Source organism: Peromyscus leucopus, chromosome 3 (assembly GCF_004664715.2).
Source record: "Peromyscus leucopus breed LL Stock chromosome 3, UCI_PerLeu_2.1, whole genome shotgun sequence".
Lineage (NCBI taxonomy): Eukaryota > Metazoa > Chordata > Mammalia > Rodentia > Cricetidae > Peromyscus > Peromyscus leucopus.
The window spans coordinates 71,470,194-71,487,074 of NC_051065.1; the positions used below are offsets into that span (position 1 = coordinate 71,470,194).

General features: G+C 45.4%; 1 protein-coding gene and 1 long non-coding RNA gene across 2 annotated transcripts in view; both read right to left on the reverse strand.

Annotated features, from left to right (window-relative positions):
* The window catches only part of Jazf1 (JAZF zinc finger 1), a 317,535-nt gene extending 301,139 nt beyond the window's left edge, over positions 1-16,396 (reverse strand). Inside the window, exon 1 of the mRNA XM_028864135.2 lies at positions 16,181-16,396. Coding sequence (XP_028719968.1) covers positions 16,181-16,295 — 115 coding nt within the window. The 5' untranslated portion in view covers positions 16,296-16,396. The remainder of the gene's footprint in view (positions 1-16,180) is intronic.
* Positions 9,278-15,682, reverse strand: LOC119087617. The gene is made up of 2 exons (XR_005091099.1): positions 9,636-15,682; positions 9,278-9,519 (listed from the first exon to the last, which is right to left on the reverse strand). It is a non-coding gene; the product is annotated as an uncharacterized LOC119087617 (long non-coding RNA).
* Positions 16,397-16,881: the final 485 nt, after the last annotated feature.

The window sequence follows — 16,881 nt, forward strand, 5'->3', positions numbered from 1 at the left end:
GTTTCTCACCCCTCACATTTGTAATGAACCAGTAAAATCCATGCAGGATTTCAGGAAACTGCTGGAGAAAATGCTGAACGAATCTATAGGTCCTCAGAGTCTGGAAACAAGCATTATTTTAAATATGAGTACATATGATCTTTTTCACGCCTGCTTTAAAATAAAATACCAAATGTACTAGATCAGTCAAATGAATTAGTCAACATTTTTATTTATAGACTTTTAAAAATAAGATCTTTAAGGGAAAAGTAAGCAAGCTCCATCTACAGAGAACTGAAGTGGCAATGTGATTCTCCTCAGATCTCTCTGTGGCTTTCAATGTGGAAATAGTGTTTGAGCTGCATGGTGTTTACACAAAAGCCCGGCAGAAACTAACCGTAATGAAGCCGCAGTATGTCCCACATCCTCAGTTGAGGCTGGACTTATTTTCACTCCATGTGGTGACATCACCTGACTGACAGGTCCACACGTGCAGGCCCAGACTACCCTCTTCCCTTTACACTCCACCCCACCCTCACTCCCTCTGCCCAGCCCTGTCTGCCCCACTTCCATAGTCAAATGTCTCCTTCACCCCTACTCCACAGAGGTCCATCAGAGATGCCTTCACCCAAGCAGACCACACTCGAATCCCTCACTTCAGACAGGCCTCTCAGCCTCTGTCTCCTCACTCTTTTATTTCTCCTCACCTTCCAACTGTTGAAATTAATTTACTATACTATGCTTTGGCAGCTTCTCCACCAGCCCACGGACTTGAGCTGTGTCGTTCACCGCTCTATCCTCAGATCCCGGATAGGGCCTGCAGGCTGACACTCAGCCAACATTTACTAAGAAAGAAAGGGAGTCTAGATGCTGCAGCATGGAAAGTAGAAAAAACCACTTCAACCTCATTAAATCAACATGTTTGTTGGAATATTTCAAAATATAGATGCCACTAGTGAGGGAAAGGGGGCTTGGGTAGGGGGGAAGACTGGAAATCAATTGACTAGGAGAGCCCAGTACATTCTACAATGGGGAAAACTGCTAGCATGTATCTTATAGGACTGAACATAATTTCAGTGGGAAATGACTGTCAAGTGCAGCATTTAAAACAGTCTCTATAACAAGTGAACTGCTCAGCCACTACCAAGTTTCTCAAACACAGCCTGTCCCGGGATTTCCTAAGGAGCTTCCAGCATCCGAGAATGTAACATTTCCAAGACTATTATTAAAGGTGCATAGCACTTAAAGGGGAGGACATGGCATTTTGTTAACTTAACAGTTTGTTCTTGGGTTCTTCATAAGAGCACTATAAATCCTTTCACAACAAACAATACACAACGTGTCTCCTGTGTTTCCAGCACTTAGTGGGTGGAGGATGAGAAAAGCTGTTTTCTGTTTATGTATAGTTTAATATAGTTCTCCAGACCCCTGAAATGCATGATCTTACGTCTAATCGCATGACTTAATATCTCAAAAGCTTGAATCGACATAAACAACACTAAGTTACAGTTGGTATACTTTGAAACCGCGACAATTTGTGCAGGGAATGTTTTAATATTCCATGGATTCCTAGGGCCACTCAGTATGACTTGTACAAACATAACTCACAACTTCCAGGGAAATCAAAGTCCACCAAAAGTCCATTCTTCTCCTGAGACATAAGCTCATAAGGTTATTTTGGTAGCTATTCCTTCCACTGTACTGCAGAAACATGAAGAGGATTAAAGAGTCTGAAGAATTTGTGGTGCTGGGAGTATCAGCATGGAAGAGGGATCAGAGACAGAACAACCTTATCTCTGAACACTTATGGACTGTTCCCAGTTGGCAGGCTCTTCATATGCATACTCTTATAGAATCTTCACAGTAAGGAGGGAGTCCTATTTCCATGCTCATCAGACCAAGGCTGGGGTCTCAGGGAATTACAATGCTTTACAAAGGTTACATGCTAGTTGGGAATGGTAGCATCCAAAATCATCCACAGCCCAGTGCCAACCCAGTTCCTGCAGAGGGATGGATCAACAAAACCCTCACCTGTGAACACACAATCGCTGTGTTGTCACAGGACACCCTGAGGTTTGCATGGACTCTCGTCCCATTTTAGAGAGGCACAGAAGGGGACACTGAGCGCTTCTATAGCTTGACAAAGGAATAGGGACAAGATTCCCAGGGAGGTAACCTGGCTGTAGAATCCTCAAGCTCACAGTTGTTCTCTTCCCTTCTCACTCATTCTCACTTCCAAACACTTCACTGCTTCTTCATCCACAGAATCAGTAACTGGACTAGATCACCTGTAAATCAGTCTAGCTGGATCTAGTTAAGAGACCTAGCTCTTTAAACAATAGACTGCTCAAAGGATCTGATCAAGGAAAGTGTGCAGGACAGTGTCTCTAAGGAAAGAAATGCTACTGCCAATACAGATGTTCCTAAGCTGAGGGCAATTACACCCCAAAAAGCTATCACACATGAAAAGCACCATGCAGATAAAACTCAATCCATCTTAGTGAGCCACGGTGGCACTCTGTAGGGTATATGTTTCCCCTTGGGGCCATGTGGTTTATAGAGCCTGGCTCATCATCACTCTGCCTGGCATCATTGGAATTGTTTATAGCCATGTCTCTCAGTTTACCCAAAATGTACAAATACATATCTACAGATTTCCCTGCTTTTGCATTACTTCCATGTCATTTGCCACATGTGCAGGATCAAGGGCTGAAAGAGCATACAGGATGCATCCACTCAACGAGTTATGAAGCAGTAAGGTACATTGGTCTTATGTCCAGATGTGCTCCTGTGCCAGCTGTTGGCTGCCTAATGACAGAATGACATGACACAAAGTATGCTCTCTGTGGATATCAGCAGGAAGCACCAAGCAGGGAGGGCTCAAGCATATGGCCAGAGAACCCAGAGGTTTTTTTTTTTTTTTTTAATCATGTTTACATCTAGATGCCATTATATACCACTGACTGAAAATTTTAAAATAAAGAGCATGAACATAATGGAATGACTTTACTTTTGAAGATCCAAAGCCAAAGAGAACTTACATAACACTGGGTATTTACCCCCATTAGGTATTTACCTAATGATATCCACACACACAACTTCTCTTTTAGATTTGGATCTTCAAAAGTAAATAAGTATTAACAAAGAAAACTCATTAGCATCTTTTAGTAATCAATAGCTATAATCATCTTAGGATCAACACTCCACACTATTGCTTCCATTGTTCTTATTTCCATGGTGGCATGCTTACATGTGGGTTCCTGAAGAGCTTCTCTCTGAAGCCGTGAACACCCTTTCTCCAGATAGGGAAGTCAAACTATTTCCCTAGCTGTGTAAGGCATTCCCAGTGGAAGTTCAGTCTTCGTGAAGGGCAGCTTGGTGTGGAAGAGCCTTCTGTTAAAGTGCAAACACCAAGATGCCTGGCTAGTACAGGAGGGAGCACACCGGTCAGTCTCTCAAATGCAAACAAAGCCAAGTGCTGGGCCTTACACCTGCTGTCTCGGTACGCAGGAGGCTGAGGCAGGGGGACATTTGTATCATCTTAGGTGACACAATGTGACTCTGTGTGGGAAAAATGGCCAGTATTTTAAAGAGTTTCCTAATTGGGGCTGTAAAGAACAGGCTGTGGATACACCGTGATGCTGTCCCTTCCTTCCCCAAACACTTCACTGGCATGTCCATGGGACTAGTCACTTGGCCTGTGTCCTGGTTCCCTCTTTCATCAAATGGGAACATTGCTGCACAGTGTATACTGAAGACTGCCAGAAAGCACTTTATAAATACTAGTTATATAGGATGTCAGAACTGCTCGAGTGTGAGGATTTCAGAGATGGTTTGATCAGGATTCACAATCCAGTTTTCTGCTTCAGCTTGTTTCTTCTACCGAGTCCCCAGCCTTCTTTATGCCAAATAGCCTCTCGAGAAAAAACAAGGGAGGAAAAAGATACACTTCTGCTTAGATTGTGTAGGCCTCTGCATATGCTGGAGTACCAAACATTGTAGGCAAGGCAAGAAATAATTCCAGTAAACTCTATCCTCAACCTGGAAAAAGCACAAATTTTTATTCCAAAAGGTAAAAATGAAATGAATTTCCCTTTTACTTCCCTCCCCCATTTTTATAAAGCTATTTATTTTCCTATTCCCTAAATATAAACTGTCTTGTACCAATGTGATATTTGTGTGTATGTGCCATAAACATTCAAACCCATAACATGCATACATCCAAGCCTAGTTTTCAGGATGTTACCCACAATCCAAAGGCACTTTGCTAATCACTCTTCTCATAGCAGAGTACTGCTGGGTTTTCTCATGCTGTTTCTGAAAGAACTTCTGGAAGAAGAGAACAGGATGATGACAAGACTCTGTCCTCTAGGCAGGAGCTGAATTTTGGAGGGGAGAGAGTGTACACAGTAAGGGACACAGCCCTGGCAGACAGGAGCAGATACTACAAGAAACAGGGAAGGACTGATTATGATACTGATCTTCATAAGATGAAGAGACTTTCTGTACTGAAGAAAAGCATTTTTACTATATGATTACCAAGCAAAAACATCTTAGTTCATATCTCACTAGATACAGCACTTAACTGCCACGATAACATTATGCTCCAATTTGGAAAGCAGTACGATGGGCATGATGGGCAAAATGACTGCTTCACATGTGGGTTGGGAAAGTAGTGAAATGGCATAGTTTCCAGAACAAGGTGATGAGTCCCTAACTGAAAGCCTGGGGAATTAACCCAAGCTCTGTGCAGCCTACTACTTTAGACCTCCTTAGTGGGAAAAAAAATAATACTACATGTGTAAAACCCTTAGGAAATTGATTATTCAGATTAAGAAATGAGAAGAAAAAAATCATAAACTGGTCATACCAAAACATTAGAAAGTCAAAATTCCCCAAAAAAAGGGCCTGTGTGTATATTAACAGCTGGACATATTGCTAATCTCTACTTGGAGCTGTGCACGTTCATGAATTTTCATGACAATAATTTGCATTAAAATCACTTTCTGTAGGTAGAAAGATAAACCAGCCTTCCCTCAAGCACAGGTGATCAAATTCAATTTGTAATTATTAATATTTCAAAAGAATTACTTTCAGCTTCATATATCTTTGTTGGTAATGTCATATCGAGTCTTACAACTGTCAAATTTGCAAATGCCTCTCTTTCACATATGAGCATCAAATCTTAGGACATTTCAGGTTTTTTAATGCATGGACTAACGTCACAGCTTTTTTTATTAATGACACTTTGTTGTCACCACCTTTCATTTTATGTATATTCATGCCAAGTAAAGCAGGAAACTTAACCAAGGAGAATCTTTAGAAGTGCATTTGTACTTGCTTATTTGTATCACTGAGTATATTCCTAACAGAGGAGGACTAAGGTTGGGAGTGAACCCTCCACTTAGAATTTTCCACATCCACTGACCAACTTCAAACCACTCCCCATGACAGATACCGCAGTTCACATTTATGCTCCAATGCTACCTCTGACCCAAGCTTTTGTGAAATGACCCTAGGTGAGCTGGACAATGGCCACAGTTCCTGGAAAGCAATTCTCACCAGAGGACGGCCTGGGAAACTAGATACAAGATGACCATGAACTGCATCAACATGTCCCACCAAAGCCAACTAAAGGTGTCCCCAGGTCGCCTTCTCCTTAGTTGTCTCTCAAAACCACTCTCAACTCCAGTGTAACTGAGCCTATGAAGAAATGTGACGAGCTGAGTGCAGACAAATATTGAGAGGGCTGTCAAACTCTTCCCAGCTGTACAAACTCCAATCCTGTGAGTGCATGGCTACACATACTGCTGGGCTTCCAGCGCCTTAAGCAGTGCTGCAGGGGCCCAAGGACCTATTCAAACTGGCACACACAAAAATGAGTTGTTCAAGGAGAGGCCTTGGGCAGAGCATTGGCATCACAATAAACCTGTCCCTGGGGCCCCTATAGTTTATCTCATCCCTCTGTACCTGGTCTCTTCAAATACATTTCACCACATTAGGGATAAGCGGTACTGTCTTAATTACTAGCATGTAAGAAGTATTAAAAATATGTGGGTAAGAGCCGGGCGGTGGTGGCGCACGCCTTTAATCCTAGCACTCGGGAGGCAGAGGCAGGCGGATCTCTGTGAGTTCGAGGCCAGCCTGGACTACCAAGTGAGTTCCAGGACAGGCGCAAAGCTACACAGAGAAACCCTGTCTCAAAAAAAAAAAAAAAAACAAAAAAAAAAACCAAAAAAAAAAAAATATGTGGGTAATTCTCACAACCATGGGCATCAACCATTGATGTTAGGGAAAGAAAAGGAAGGAGAAAGAGAATGAGATGTGTGTCTACACATACATACAAACATATGTACATACAGACATATGGATTCACATACATACATATATTACCTAGATGTAGTATATTAGAGAGGTAATAATCAGTTTTTGCATATCTGGAGTTTTGCTTCCCATGGCTTCAGTTACCTACAGTCAACAGCAGTTTTAAAATAACAAATAGAAAATTATATTAAAAAAACTATTCACAAGTTTAAAATTGATTCTAAATAGCATGATGAAATCTTTTGTGGTCCTGCTCTGTCTTACCTGGAGCCGGAACCATCCCTTTTTCCAGGTGCCCACTCCTGGAATGTACTACCCACCCATAAGTCTTAGTTATTAGCCTAACTGTCCAAGTATCAGTTATTTTACTTAACTGTAACAGCCCGGAGTCAAAGCATAGAGATGTTAACGATTCAGATATGCCAAGAAAAGTGATATCTTTAAATGAAAGGTCAAAGTTCTCAACTGAATAAGAAAAAAATATATGCTCGGTTTGCAAAGAAACTATGAAAGGAGAAAGAAATGTGTATAATAGTAAGTGCCCAGCTAAGATGGAAATGCATTAAGTCAGGTAAGGTAGAAAACATGAAAAGGGTATGGTCTGACCGATGGCGATACAAAGAAAAATAGTGTGCATATGTGTATATATATAAATATTACCCACATATATTCATGTGTAGATAACAGTATACATCTAGACACTATTTTTATGGAAATATGAGTATATAACCTCTCTCTCTCTGTATACACACACATTTGATATTATCCATGGTTTCGGACACCTACTAGGTCTTAGAATATAATTCCCACAGACAGACAGACTACAATATACATGCCATTTACACACATTGTATATATAGTAGTTACATATATTGTATATGCGGTATTCCTCACTGATCCCTATATATATGGTCTGCCTTGGAAAAAAGTCACGGTTGCACCCTGGCAGACAATGAGCAGTTCTTTTCTTTGGGGGTCAGTGGGTGAGCCAGACAAGGGACAGTACCCATCAGAAGACTGTCAGTCTTCTTCAATGCTGGGCAGAAGATGTACATTTAGTGACCCAAGTCAGTATATTTGTCTCCTGCCAAAAGACTTCATCCTTAATGTGAATATCCATTATCTGGTCCTTGTTTGCAGATGGCCTTTTTAAAAACAGTGAAAACTATTGCAGTATCCCAAGATTCCAGTACTTTCTGTAAGGAGAAAATTAATGTGTGTGTGTGTGTGTGTATGTGTGTGTGGTGTGGCAGTGTGTATGTCTGTGTAATGTGTATATGTGTGTGTATGGTGTGGCAGTGTGTATGTGTGCATGGATGTGTGTGGTGTGGCGGTGTGTATGTCTATAGAGTGTGTGTGTGTGGGGGGGGGGAGTATGTTTGAGTGCAGCCAAAACAAGCCTTAGCACAGATGTGGAGCTCAGAGGACAACTTTCAGGAGTTCTCTTCTTTCATCATCTGGGTTCTGGGGACTGAACTCAGATCCTTGAGTTTGTATAGCAAAGAGCTTTTACCCACTGACATCATCTTACTGGCCCCAAGAAAATGTAATTTTCTTCTAACTCTGACTTAGAGAGTAAAATGAAAGGCATTTTGAAAAACCATACATAAATTTCTGACATTTATAGTTCTGATTTCCAGATTCCAAAAGCATACAACATTTGTGGATCAGCACTTCACCCAAGTCAGTGCGAACAAACCCACTGCCTGTTAGACTACCATGAAATAAAATGAACATATGCAACCCAGAAAGCATTTCCTCAATAGCCAGTCACAGTCAGAGTTGCACCATCCAAATCTGCGGGGAGAGAGAACGTAGAGAGAGAAGGTATAGAACAAAGCCTAAAAAGGAGGATTCTTTTCAGCGGTTTAGGAGCGTGGCTCCTGCCTCTGACACTGCTCTAAAACAGTCAACCTCTGGCTCCCAGACGATCCCTGGAAAGCCCCTCTGAGTGTCACCAGCCCGCTTCAGCCTTGAGGCCTCCTCCCTGTCATCAATGGCAAGAATCAGATTCTGCAAACAGCTGTCAGTTTGCGTTTCTAAAACTGTCTACATAGGAGATGTCTACAGAATACAGGACTCCGGAGAAGACCATTTGTGTGTGTGTGTGTGTGTGTGTGTGTGTGTGTGTGTGTGTGTGTAGGCTTTTGTCCACCAAGCAGCTGTAAGCAGAGCACTGGAATCTGTATTTCAGTGACAAGTCAGAAATTGTGTACACCAAAGGAAAGCAAGTAGATATTGGTGAAACTGACTACACAGCACGTTCAATAGGGATGTGTCAGCAGGCTGACTGGACTCTAGATGAGACACAAACAGGTGGAGAAAACACTCAAGACAGGGTTTGGCGATGCAGGGAAGACTTAGAGCTGGGGGCTCTTACACCACGGTCAGTTGTGTGCCTGTGAAAAGGTACACACTTCAAGCCTGTCAGTTCTGGACCCTGAGCCTTCCTGGGAAGGCAGAGAGCTACAGAGAGCTGGCTGCCAAGCCACAGGGTGCAGAGAAAGCAGGAAGGCAGCAGCAAGCCTTTAGTTTATTAAGATCTCCATTCAGTCTTCCCTTCTCCCTACAGGAAAGCTCCTGAGGAGAATGTGCTCACAGGCCAGGCACAGCGCCTCTTTCCAGTCCTGGTCTTTTCAGACACACTTGGGCCAAGGGAAAGGCCATGCTGTGAGCTGCTGGCCTTGACACCACTTTCCTAGTCCATAGTGGCTAAGGCCCTTGCCAGCATCTGAAGTACTTGTGGCCACATGGAAGTAAATGTGGCCAAAAGCTGCACCGCCAGCAGACAGCACAGGGGCGACTGACTTCCCAGTCCCAATGGCTCCAGGATGCCCTGGAGAGTTGCACCACAGTTAAACAGTGGTCACAACAGCACTGCAGGCAGCTGGACATACCTCTACTGCTAACCTCTTGCAACTTTCCTGTGAGGATTACAAACACATTATTTAGGAAATACACAAATGGCAAGAAATTGAATGATGTAGATAATTTAATACCGTAGATGAGTCTTTTACCAATATAATCTCATTTAGTCCCCATTAACACCTTATGAGGCAGCCGCTTTTATTATCTTCGTTTTACAAAACAGACACCGTGTACATAAGTCAGAGGGTGACAAGCTGTCCACAGTCAGAAGGTGACAAGCTGCAGAGGTGGGTCTGATCCCTTTCAAGCAGGCAGGAGTCACTATGGTGCTTCCCGGTCAGTTACATTCTAGGGGAAACAGACCAGTTAGTTGTACATGGAAAGAACACAGGAAGAGGACAGCCAAACTGTTCAGACTCCGCTTTGCATCTCTCTCCAGAGTTACAATTCTACCTCATACTTACCAGCAATGAAAGCACAGGGAGTTCTGGCTTTGGTCTTCACTGCGAAGCAGGGCTCAAGGCCTGCCCATGCTGTGCAAGCTGCCGTTCCGCTATCACACCTCTTGGATGCTGCTGGTACTTACTGATCAGTTCACTTTTGGTGCTGTGACCAACACCTGACAAACAGCAACTAAGGGGGACAGGGCTTAACTAGTCACAGGAGGAGACGTTACATCACGGTGCAGGAGGCCTGGTGGCAGGCCTCTAAGGTGGCTGGTCACATCTGTCAGCACCAGCAAGCAGGAAGCAGACCGAAAAGGGCACTGGACTATAAAACCCCAAGGCCACCCTTGATGACTCATTTTCTTCAGCAAAGTTCCACTTCCTAGAGGTTCTACAACCTTGTGGGGACTAACAGGAGCTTATCGGAAGGATTTCACATTCAAACCACAACACTCAGTCTACCCTACTTCCCACAGAGTCGTGGTCATCTCATAATGCCAAATGCAGGTACTCCAACGTCAGAAGTCTCCATAGCCTCTAAGAGTCTCAACCATGAGTGAGGGGTAGAGGTCAGTGGTGAAGTTCCTGACTAGGACACAAGAGGCCCTAGTTCAGTTCCCAGCAATACAGGAAGGACAACTGCATGGTAAATGGATGGACAAACCAGAGCACTCTTTGAAAAGGGAGATGGCTGCAGAGATGGGTCAGCAGTTACGAACATGTGCTGCTTTTCCAGAAGACCTATGTCTGGTTACCAGCACTCACATCAGATGGCCCCTATCACCTGTGACACTTTCTTTCTTCTCACCTGGGAACCTGCATATGTGGTATTCACTCACAAAGACACACACACATTAATAAAAATAACCCCCCAAAAAGGTCCCAACACTTTTTCAATACCAAAGTCTCTTTCGAGACTAGAGGCAATTATCTTAACTCTGAGTCCATGATATCAAAAAACAAGTTACATACTTCCAACATACAACACTTCCATTCCAAAAGGGAGGAATCTGAGCACAGTAAGGAAAGAGCAGACCAAAGCAAAACCAAAAGCTAATGGGGAAAACACCAAATCCTTCAGCTCCATATTTGGCATTTGGTACTCACGATGGAATCACCTGGACTCCGCAGGCCTTAGTAGCCCTGGCCAGCTGTGCCATCTGAGTCTTTCCTCAGTGGATAGCCCATGGTCCTAAAATTTCTAGCATTCTGGAGTCTCCATTGCAACTTAGTGTTCATTTTCACAGCTTCATGAAATGACCTCTCAGGCCTCATTACAGGGAAGTCAATTCTACCACACAGTGCCTGGCCTTAGTAGCTCTCTAGAGTCTTAGCAAAAACCTGTATAATAGCCATCTTCCCCAAACCCCATACTCTTAAATCTTTCAAGCCTGTAAAATCAGTCATGTGGAGGATGCTGCCAAGCTCTGCTGTCATCTTGAGATGCAGCCTGGCCCCTCGGAGCCAAAGCTAGAGTGGCTTCTGTGTCCCTGGCTGCTGAATCTGCAAAGCCTTTCCCCAGACAGTTGCTTTCAGGCAGGGAAGTCCTTTAGTAGCATTTTCAGCTCGGGTGCTCTCCTTTCAAATGAACTTGCATTTTCACTAGATGGAGCCTTTACTAGGAGGAGCTTGTCCTCGGGGTACCTTCCTGCTGTGCCAGTGCGGAATGGGAAGTTTCTCTTTAATGGTGTTCATCTCCTTAGTAAGCACACGTGCTTTTTCAGACCCTGCCTTGCCTGCGACCTTAAACCTGCCCATGCTCATTGCTCAGTAAACTGGATATTTAAAAAAAAAAAAAAAAAAAAAAAAAAAAAAAAAAAAAAATCCCTCTGCTCCATTTGTTGCTCTTGTAAATCGAAACCCGAGATTAAGGGTAGTGAGCAGTAACCACACCACTGCCTCAGTGCTAGTCTGCCTTGAAACATCCCCCAGCAAACAAACCAGTCCATCGCTTCTGAATTCAGCCTCACTAAGTTCCCAGGACATGGAGAGAATAAAGAAAGACTCTTCACCAGAAGATAACACCAACAGCCTCTAGCCCTGTTCCTGATGAAACTTATTGGGCTAGGTCTCCACTGACCACATTTCTCTCAGCATTCTGTTCTCCCAAACAGAATGGCCCAGTAAGCTCTGCTTACAGAATACTAGGGCTTCTCTAGCCTGAAGCTCCAAACTCTTCCACATTCCTCCCACAAACCAGTTCCAAAGGCTTCTGTGGTCTAATTTATTACAGCAACCGCCCTACTTCTCGGCATCAACTCTCTATCAAAGTGACTTTTCTCACAGCTGTCATAAAATATCTGACAGAAAGAACTTACGAGAGCATTTATTTCGGCTCAAGGTATGAGGGTACAGTCTGGCATGGTGGCAAGAAGTGCGAGGTAGCTGGTCACACTGGATCAACAAGTAAGAAGCAGACCACAGGCAGGAAGTGGGGCAGGGCTCAAGGACCCTCTTCCCTCCACTTCCTCCAGTCAGGTTCTACATCTTAAAGGTTACACAGCCTTCTATAACTGTACTAACATTCAGGGACCAAATATTCAAACCCACGAGCCTGTGGGAGACCCTTCACAGTCAAAGTGTAACATTTCCGAGGTCATCTCTGGGAATCCATCTACATTATGATAGGAACTACATTTAGGTTTCTTTTCAGAAACTTCAATTTATTAATTAGATACCCACTCTATGAAATGAAGTACCTGTGGATTTATGACCTTGGTTTTGGAGGAAAACCATCAAGCCCAGAGATATTCTAGGTCTAGAATCACCAGTCCTGGCTAGGGAAAGCTACTCCCTGTGAACAAGACTCCCGCCCCAATGGAAAACTGCATAAATGACAGCTAAGGAAAGGCTCTTACCATGCAGGGCAAGTCTTAAAAGGCCTGCTGGTCACTACTATTACAAGAGCTAAATTGGGTCAGATATCCGTGTCTCTCCTCCAAAGGCATGGTCCTGTCTTGGGACCTGGGCCATGTTTGCTCTCCCCTGTCTGGACATCCTGGCTCCCACTTTCGAGATTGTGACCCTGTATTGGCTTCTAGGGCCTATCTATCCTCACCAAGTTCTTTCAAACTCCAACACTCATTACTTCAAATCCACTGTCCCTTACTCTGACTTTCCTAACGTATCATTAATTACCTTTCAATACACTCTATCACTTACTTAAGTTACTGTTCATCCCCCTTCACTAGCATTTAAGATGCCCCAAAGTCTGGTGGTGTTTTTATTTTCCTTCACCAAAAAGTAACAAGTACTTAGAACTGTCCCTGGGGGAAAAACAAAACAAAACAAAAAAACAAGCAAGTGCTATGCTATCACATAAATAAATTCAAAATGCAGCTGTACTTTCACAAATGTACCCAAAGATGAAATCAGCTAAATAAGGATTCTTAGTATTACAGTTGCTTTCTGAGTCCCAAAGCCAAAAGATTTCACAGCAGTGATACAAGTGCTCATTCACAAGTCTGGGGCATGACCTTCATTGCTAAATTTAGTTTTCTCTGTGTTTCTAAGCTTCCTTGTTACCAGTTTAACCTCACCTATTTATGATGGTCACCCCAAGAGTGTTTCTACAAACTTGAGTATGCACTCACCATGAGAAGCTTCTCTGGTCTCCAGGAAACGACACCAGGGCTCTGTGTGGATTGACACCAGGGCTCTGTGTGGACGGACACCAGGGCTGTGAGAGTACCACTTCAGTTACCAGGCTGTGGGGTGTTTTAAGGCAATGTAAGCGAGCAGGTGTGAGAAGGCTTTGGCTTAGAATACTTGGGCTTTTCACTGGGATGGGGACTCACTCCAGTACCAAACTAGCAGGAAGATGAAAGGCATAAAAGCGGAAAGCAAATCAGAAGAGGTATAGCATCTTCAAGGAGGAGAAAACTGCTTAAGACAGCGGCTGCTGAAAGCACATTTCTTTGTCTTTGAAGCCACAGGCCCTTGTCCCTAACTAGAAATGGGAAGAGGCAAAGACAAGCTGCGGATGGAGCTGCAAGGTAAAAAGGGTGTGTTCTGAAGGTGACGCTGTTGGCTCAATAGTCAGAGCCGCCATGCACATAAAAATGCATCCAAGTACACATTTACAGGAAAGACTGCCATTCACAAGTTAATGTAGTGATTTGAATGATAAAGAATAGGCATAGTGAAAACTACAGGCTTTGAAAATTCCGTCAGGGCTTTTGACTAGTGATTAAATGGTAACTGTTCAAAAAGAGTCATATCTCTAACCCTCTCAAGGTTATCTACAAGACTAAATAAGACCCGTGAATGAAAGTAAAATAACACTCACATCTTGGGTCTTTTCATGAATCTTTAATGTGGCCACTAGCTGATTAAGACATTGAACCAGTAAAGCAACCATTTATTTAAAAATCTCATTATCTCCAAAAGTGTATAGAGTAAACCACAATAAATCATAAAAATGTAGAGCTTTCATAAGTACTTTCATATTTTTACTCTTAGCTCCTCATCCAAAGTATATTTATACAGTGCCAACTAACCCGGATGTTATTCCTCTTCATGAGATCAATTCCTATCTCTGTACGGCCAGCTGCTCTTTAAAGGTGAAGGGCCTCTTCTCATCTCAGCAGTTCCAGAGATGCTCTTCAAGTTTTGGATTCAAGTATTTGCTCATTTTAACATCTATTTTTCAAAAAGTTTTCTGGATCAAACTGTTTCCCAAGTATAATAATTCTTATCTCTGCCAAACAATCTAAACTTAAGTTTTCAATACTTTCACCATTAAAAGAAAAATATTAGCCCTTTGGGAGTAGATATCTTCACTTAATAGTTTAATTTCAGACAATTCATAAACCCTTGACCCTCCTAAAAGATTATCTCTACAATCCTGGGCCAACTTCTGCTAACTCAAGAAAGAAACTTATGATTTACCAACTGCTTGTCTAAATCATCTGACTGCAAGTTAATTCAAAAGGAATAATTGTGTTTAATTCCTGTTAGCCCTAAATTAAATATTTATATTGTCTTTTAATCAGCTAAGTAGGTAGGCAACCAGGTAAAATTATTACTCAACTTACATGAAATTTTGTTTATCCTGCTACAACTGATGAAATGGATGGAACATAGGATGAGTTTATAGGATGAGTTTTCTGCAGGTCAGGGGCTACCATCCACACATATTTACATAATGCATGCTTTTGCATTTCTATTATTTACATTTATCATCCCCATCTAGATTAAGGAGGAGGAGGAGAAAAGTGAACTAGGAAAATTTCTCTTGAAACTCTGCATCGCTAGAGTTTAAGCCATGATGAGAAATTTATTTTGTACTCGGAGCACTTTTAATTATGACTACTCAGACATGATATGAATCAGCAGGTTTGCTATTCTTACCAAACCACTTTTAAGACCACCAGAACTTGAGAGCCTTGCTCGCTCTTTTATCTCACTTTCATCAGAAGAGATGGGAAAGGCCATTAAGGAGGTTTGTTGAAACTTTGAAAATTTCAAAGCCTGACAATTACTCATCAGAATTCTGTTTTCAATGTCATTTTGCAAACCATTTTCATGATCAGTTCCCATTCTGGACAGCCCATCAAATCCCTCTGAACAGGCACTTAAGGCTTATTAAGCGCCCACTGTGTGCAAGGAGAAAGCCTTCTACGAAGCAAAGGGGTAAAAAGCTCTGTGTCATTTTATTCGTGCATACATGCACAGCAGTCGTGATTTACTCTCTCAACTTCGCAGAAACGTGAGCTGCATCCACATGGCCCAATCCATTGCATCCATTTGGTCTTCCCGAGGCAATTCACAGGTAGCCTCACCCAGGCAACCCGCGGCCCTCTTCACCTTCCAAACCCACAGGGCCACACCTTTTGCAGGTGGCTGGGTCTCCTGAGCCAGAAGCACCCCACCCATCTCCCCCCGCCCCCACCGCAGAGGCAGGGATGAGTGTGCAAACGTGGTGGTGCTAGGACTTCCGCGAGGCGCAGGACTTAGGGGGTCCCAGGATCCCGGGAGACCCAGCGGGCCCCGCAGGGCGCCCCTCCCCCGCGCCCGCGCCGCGCAGGCCCCGCGGGTCCGGGCGCACCTCCGGCCTAGCCGCAACGCCGCGCCGCGCCACGCCCGCTCGCCGCCCGCGGGCTCCGCTCCGCCGCCGGGCCTCGGGGCGCTCCGGCCGGGATGGGCGCGGCCCGCGGGCGTCCGAACCGCAGCCGCAGCGCCAGGCCGGGCCCCGCGCCCGCGCCGCTCGGAGCACGCAGCGCCCCGCGCCCGCCGCCGCCGCGGCCCCCTCCCGCCGCGCCACACCTAGCAACCGGCGCTGACAGGACGCAGGCGGGGAGGAAGCGGAATGGCTGCCGCGGCGGCGCCTCCCCGGCTCCCGCCAGCCTGACAGCTCGGGCCGGGCGGAAGCGGCGTGCGGCACCCGCCGCCCCCCTCCCCCGCGGCCCGTGCCCGCCCTCGCCCTCGCCCTGCGGCCGGCCATCCCGCGCCCCGCGGCCCTCCACGCCCGCACCTTTTCGGGCGCCCGGCCCGCGCCACCCCGAGGCTCGCCCGCCACCCGATCTTCCCCCCCCCCCACCCCCTGCCCACCCGGGCCTCACCGATGTGGTTGTCCTCGATGTGCTCGATGAGGTCGGCCAGCGTGGGGAAGTGGAGTCCGCAGCCCCCGAAGCGGCAGGTGTTGGAGAAGAAGGAGGCGGCGGCGATGCCTGTCATGGTGCTACATCGGAGAGCCCCCCGGAGTCGGCTCTGCGAGCGCCGCGCGCGGAGGCGGAGGGAGGGGCCGGGGAGGGGGCAGGCGCGGGGAGGGCAGCGCGAGCCCGGGACGGAGGAGAGGGGGCGCGAGGTGGAGCGCAGCGCCGAGCCTCCGGGAGGCAGCGGGAGGCGGCGGGAGCTCGGGGAGGGGGCGGGGAGGACTCCGCGCCTGGGAGGAGGAGGGACCAGGCGCGCGCCGGCAGCTGTGCGGCCCCAACCTCCGCGACCCAGGCCTCACCTGGCAGCGCCCGCCTCCAACTTCACGTCCCCGGGCCTGCCCTGCGCGGTGCGAGGTGCCCGCCGTCCGCTCGGAGCCTCCTCGGTTTACGTGCATTACATTCTTAATAGATCTACATCTATTAATTACACATGGTTCCCTCCGAGGAGCACCCGGGGAGTTACCGGGCCCTCCTCGGGGACGTGTGTTTGCACTTGGCCACCTGTCTAGGTGTGACAATGACACTCCCTAGGGACCCAGGAAAGGTAATTGTGTGCACCTTATTCTTTAAACTTTCTCATTTAAAAAAAAAAATTAAAAAGTCCGTAT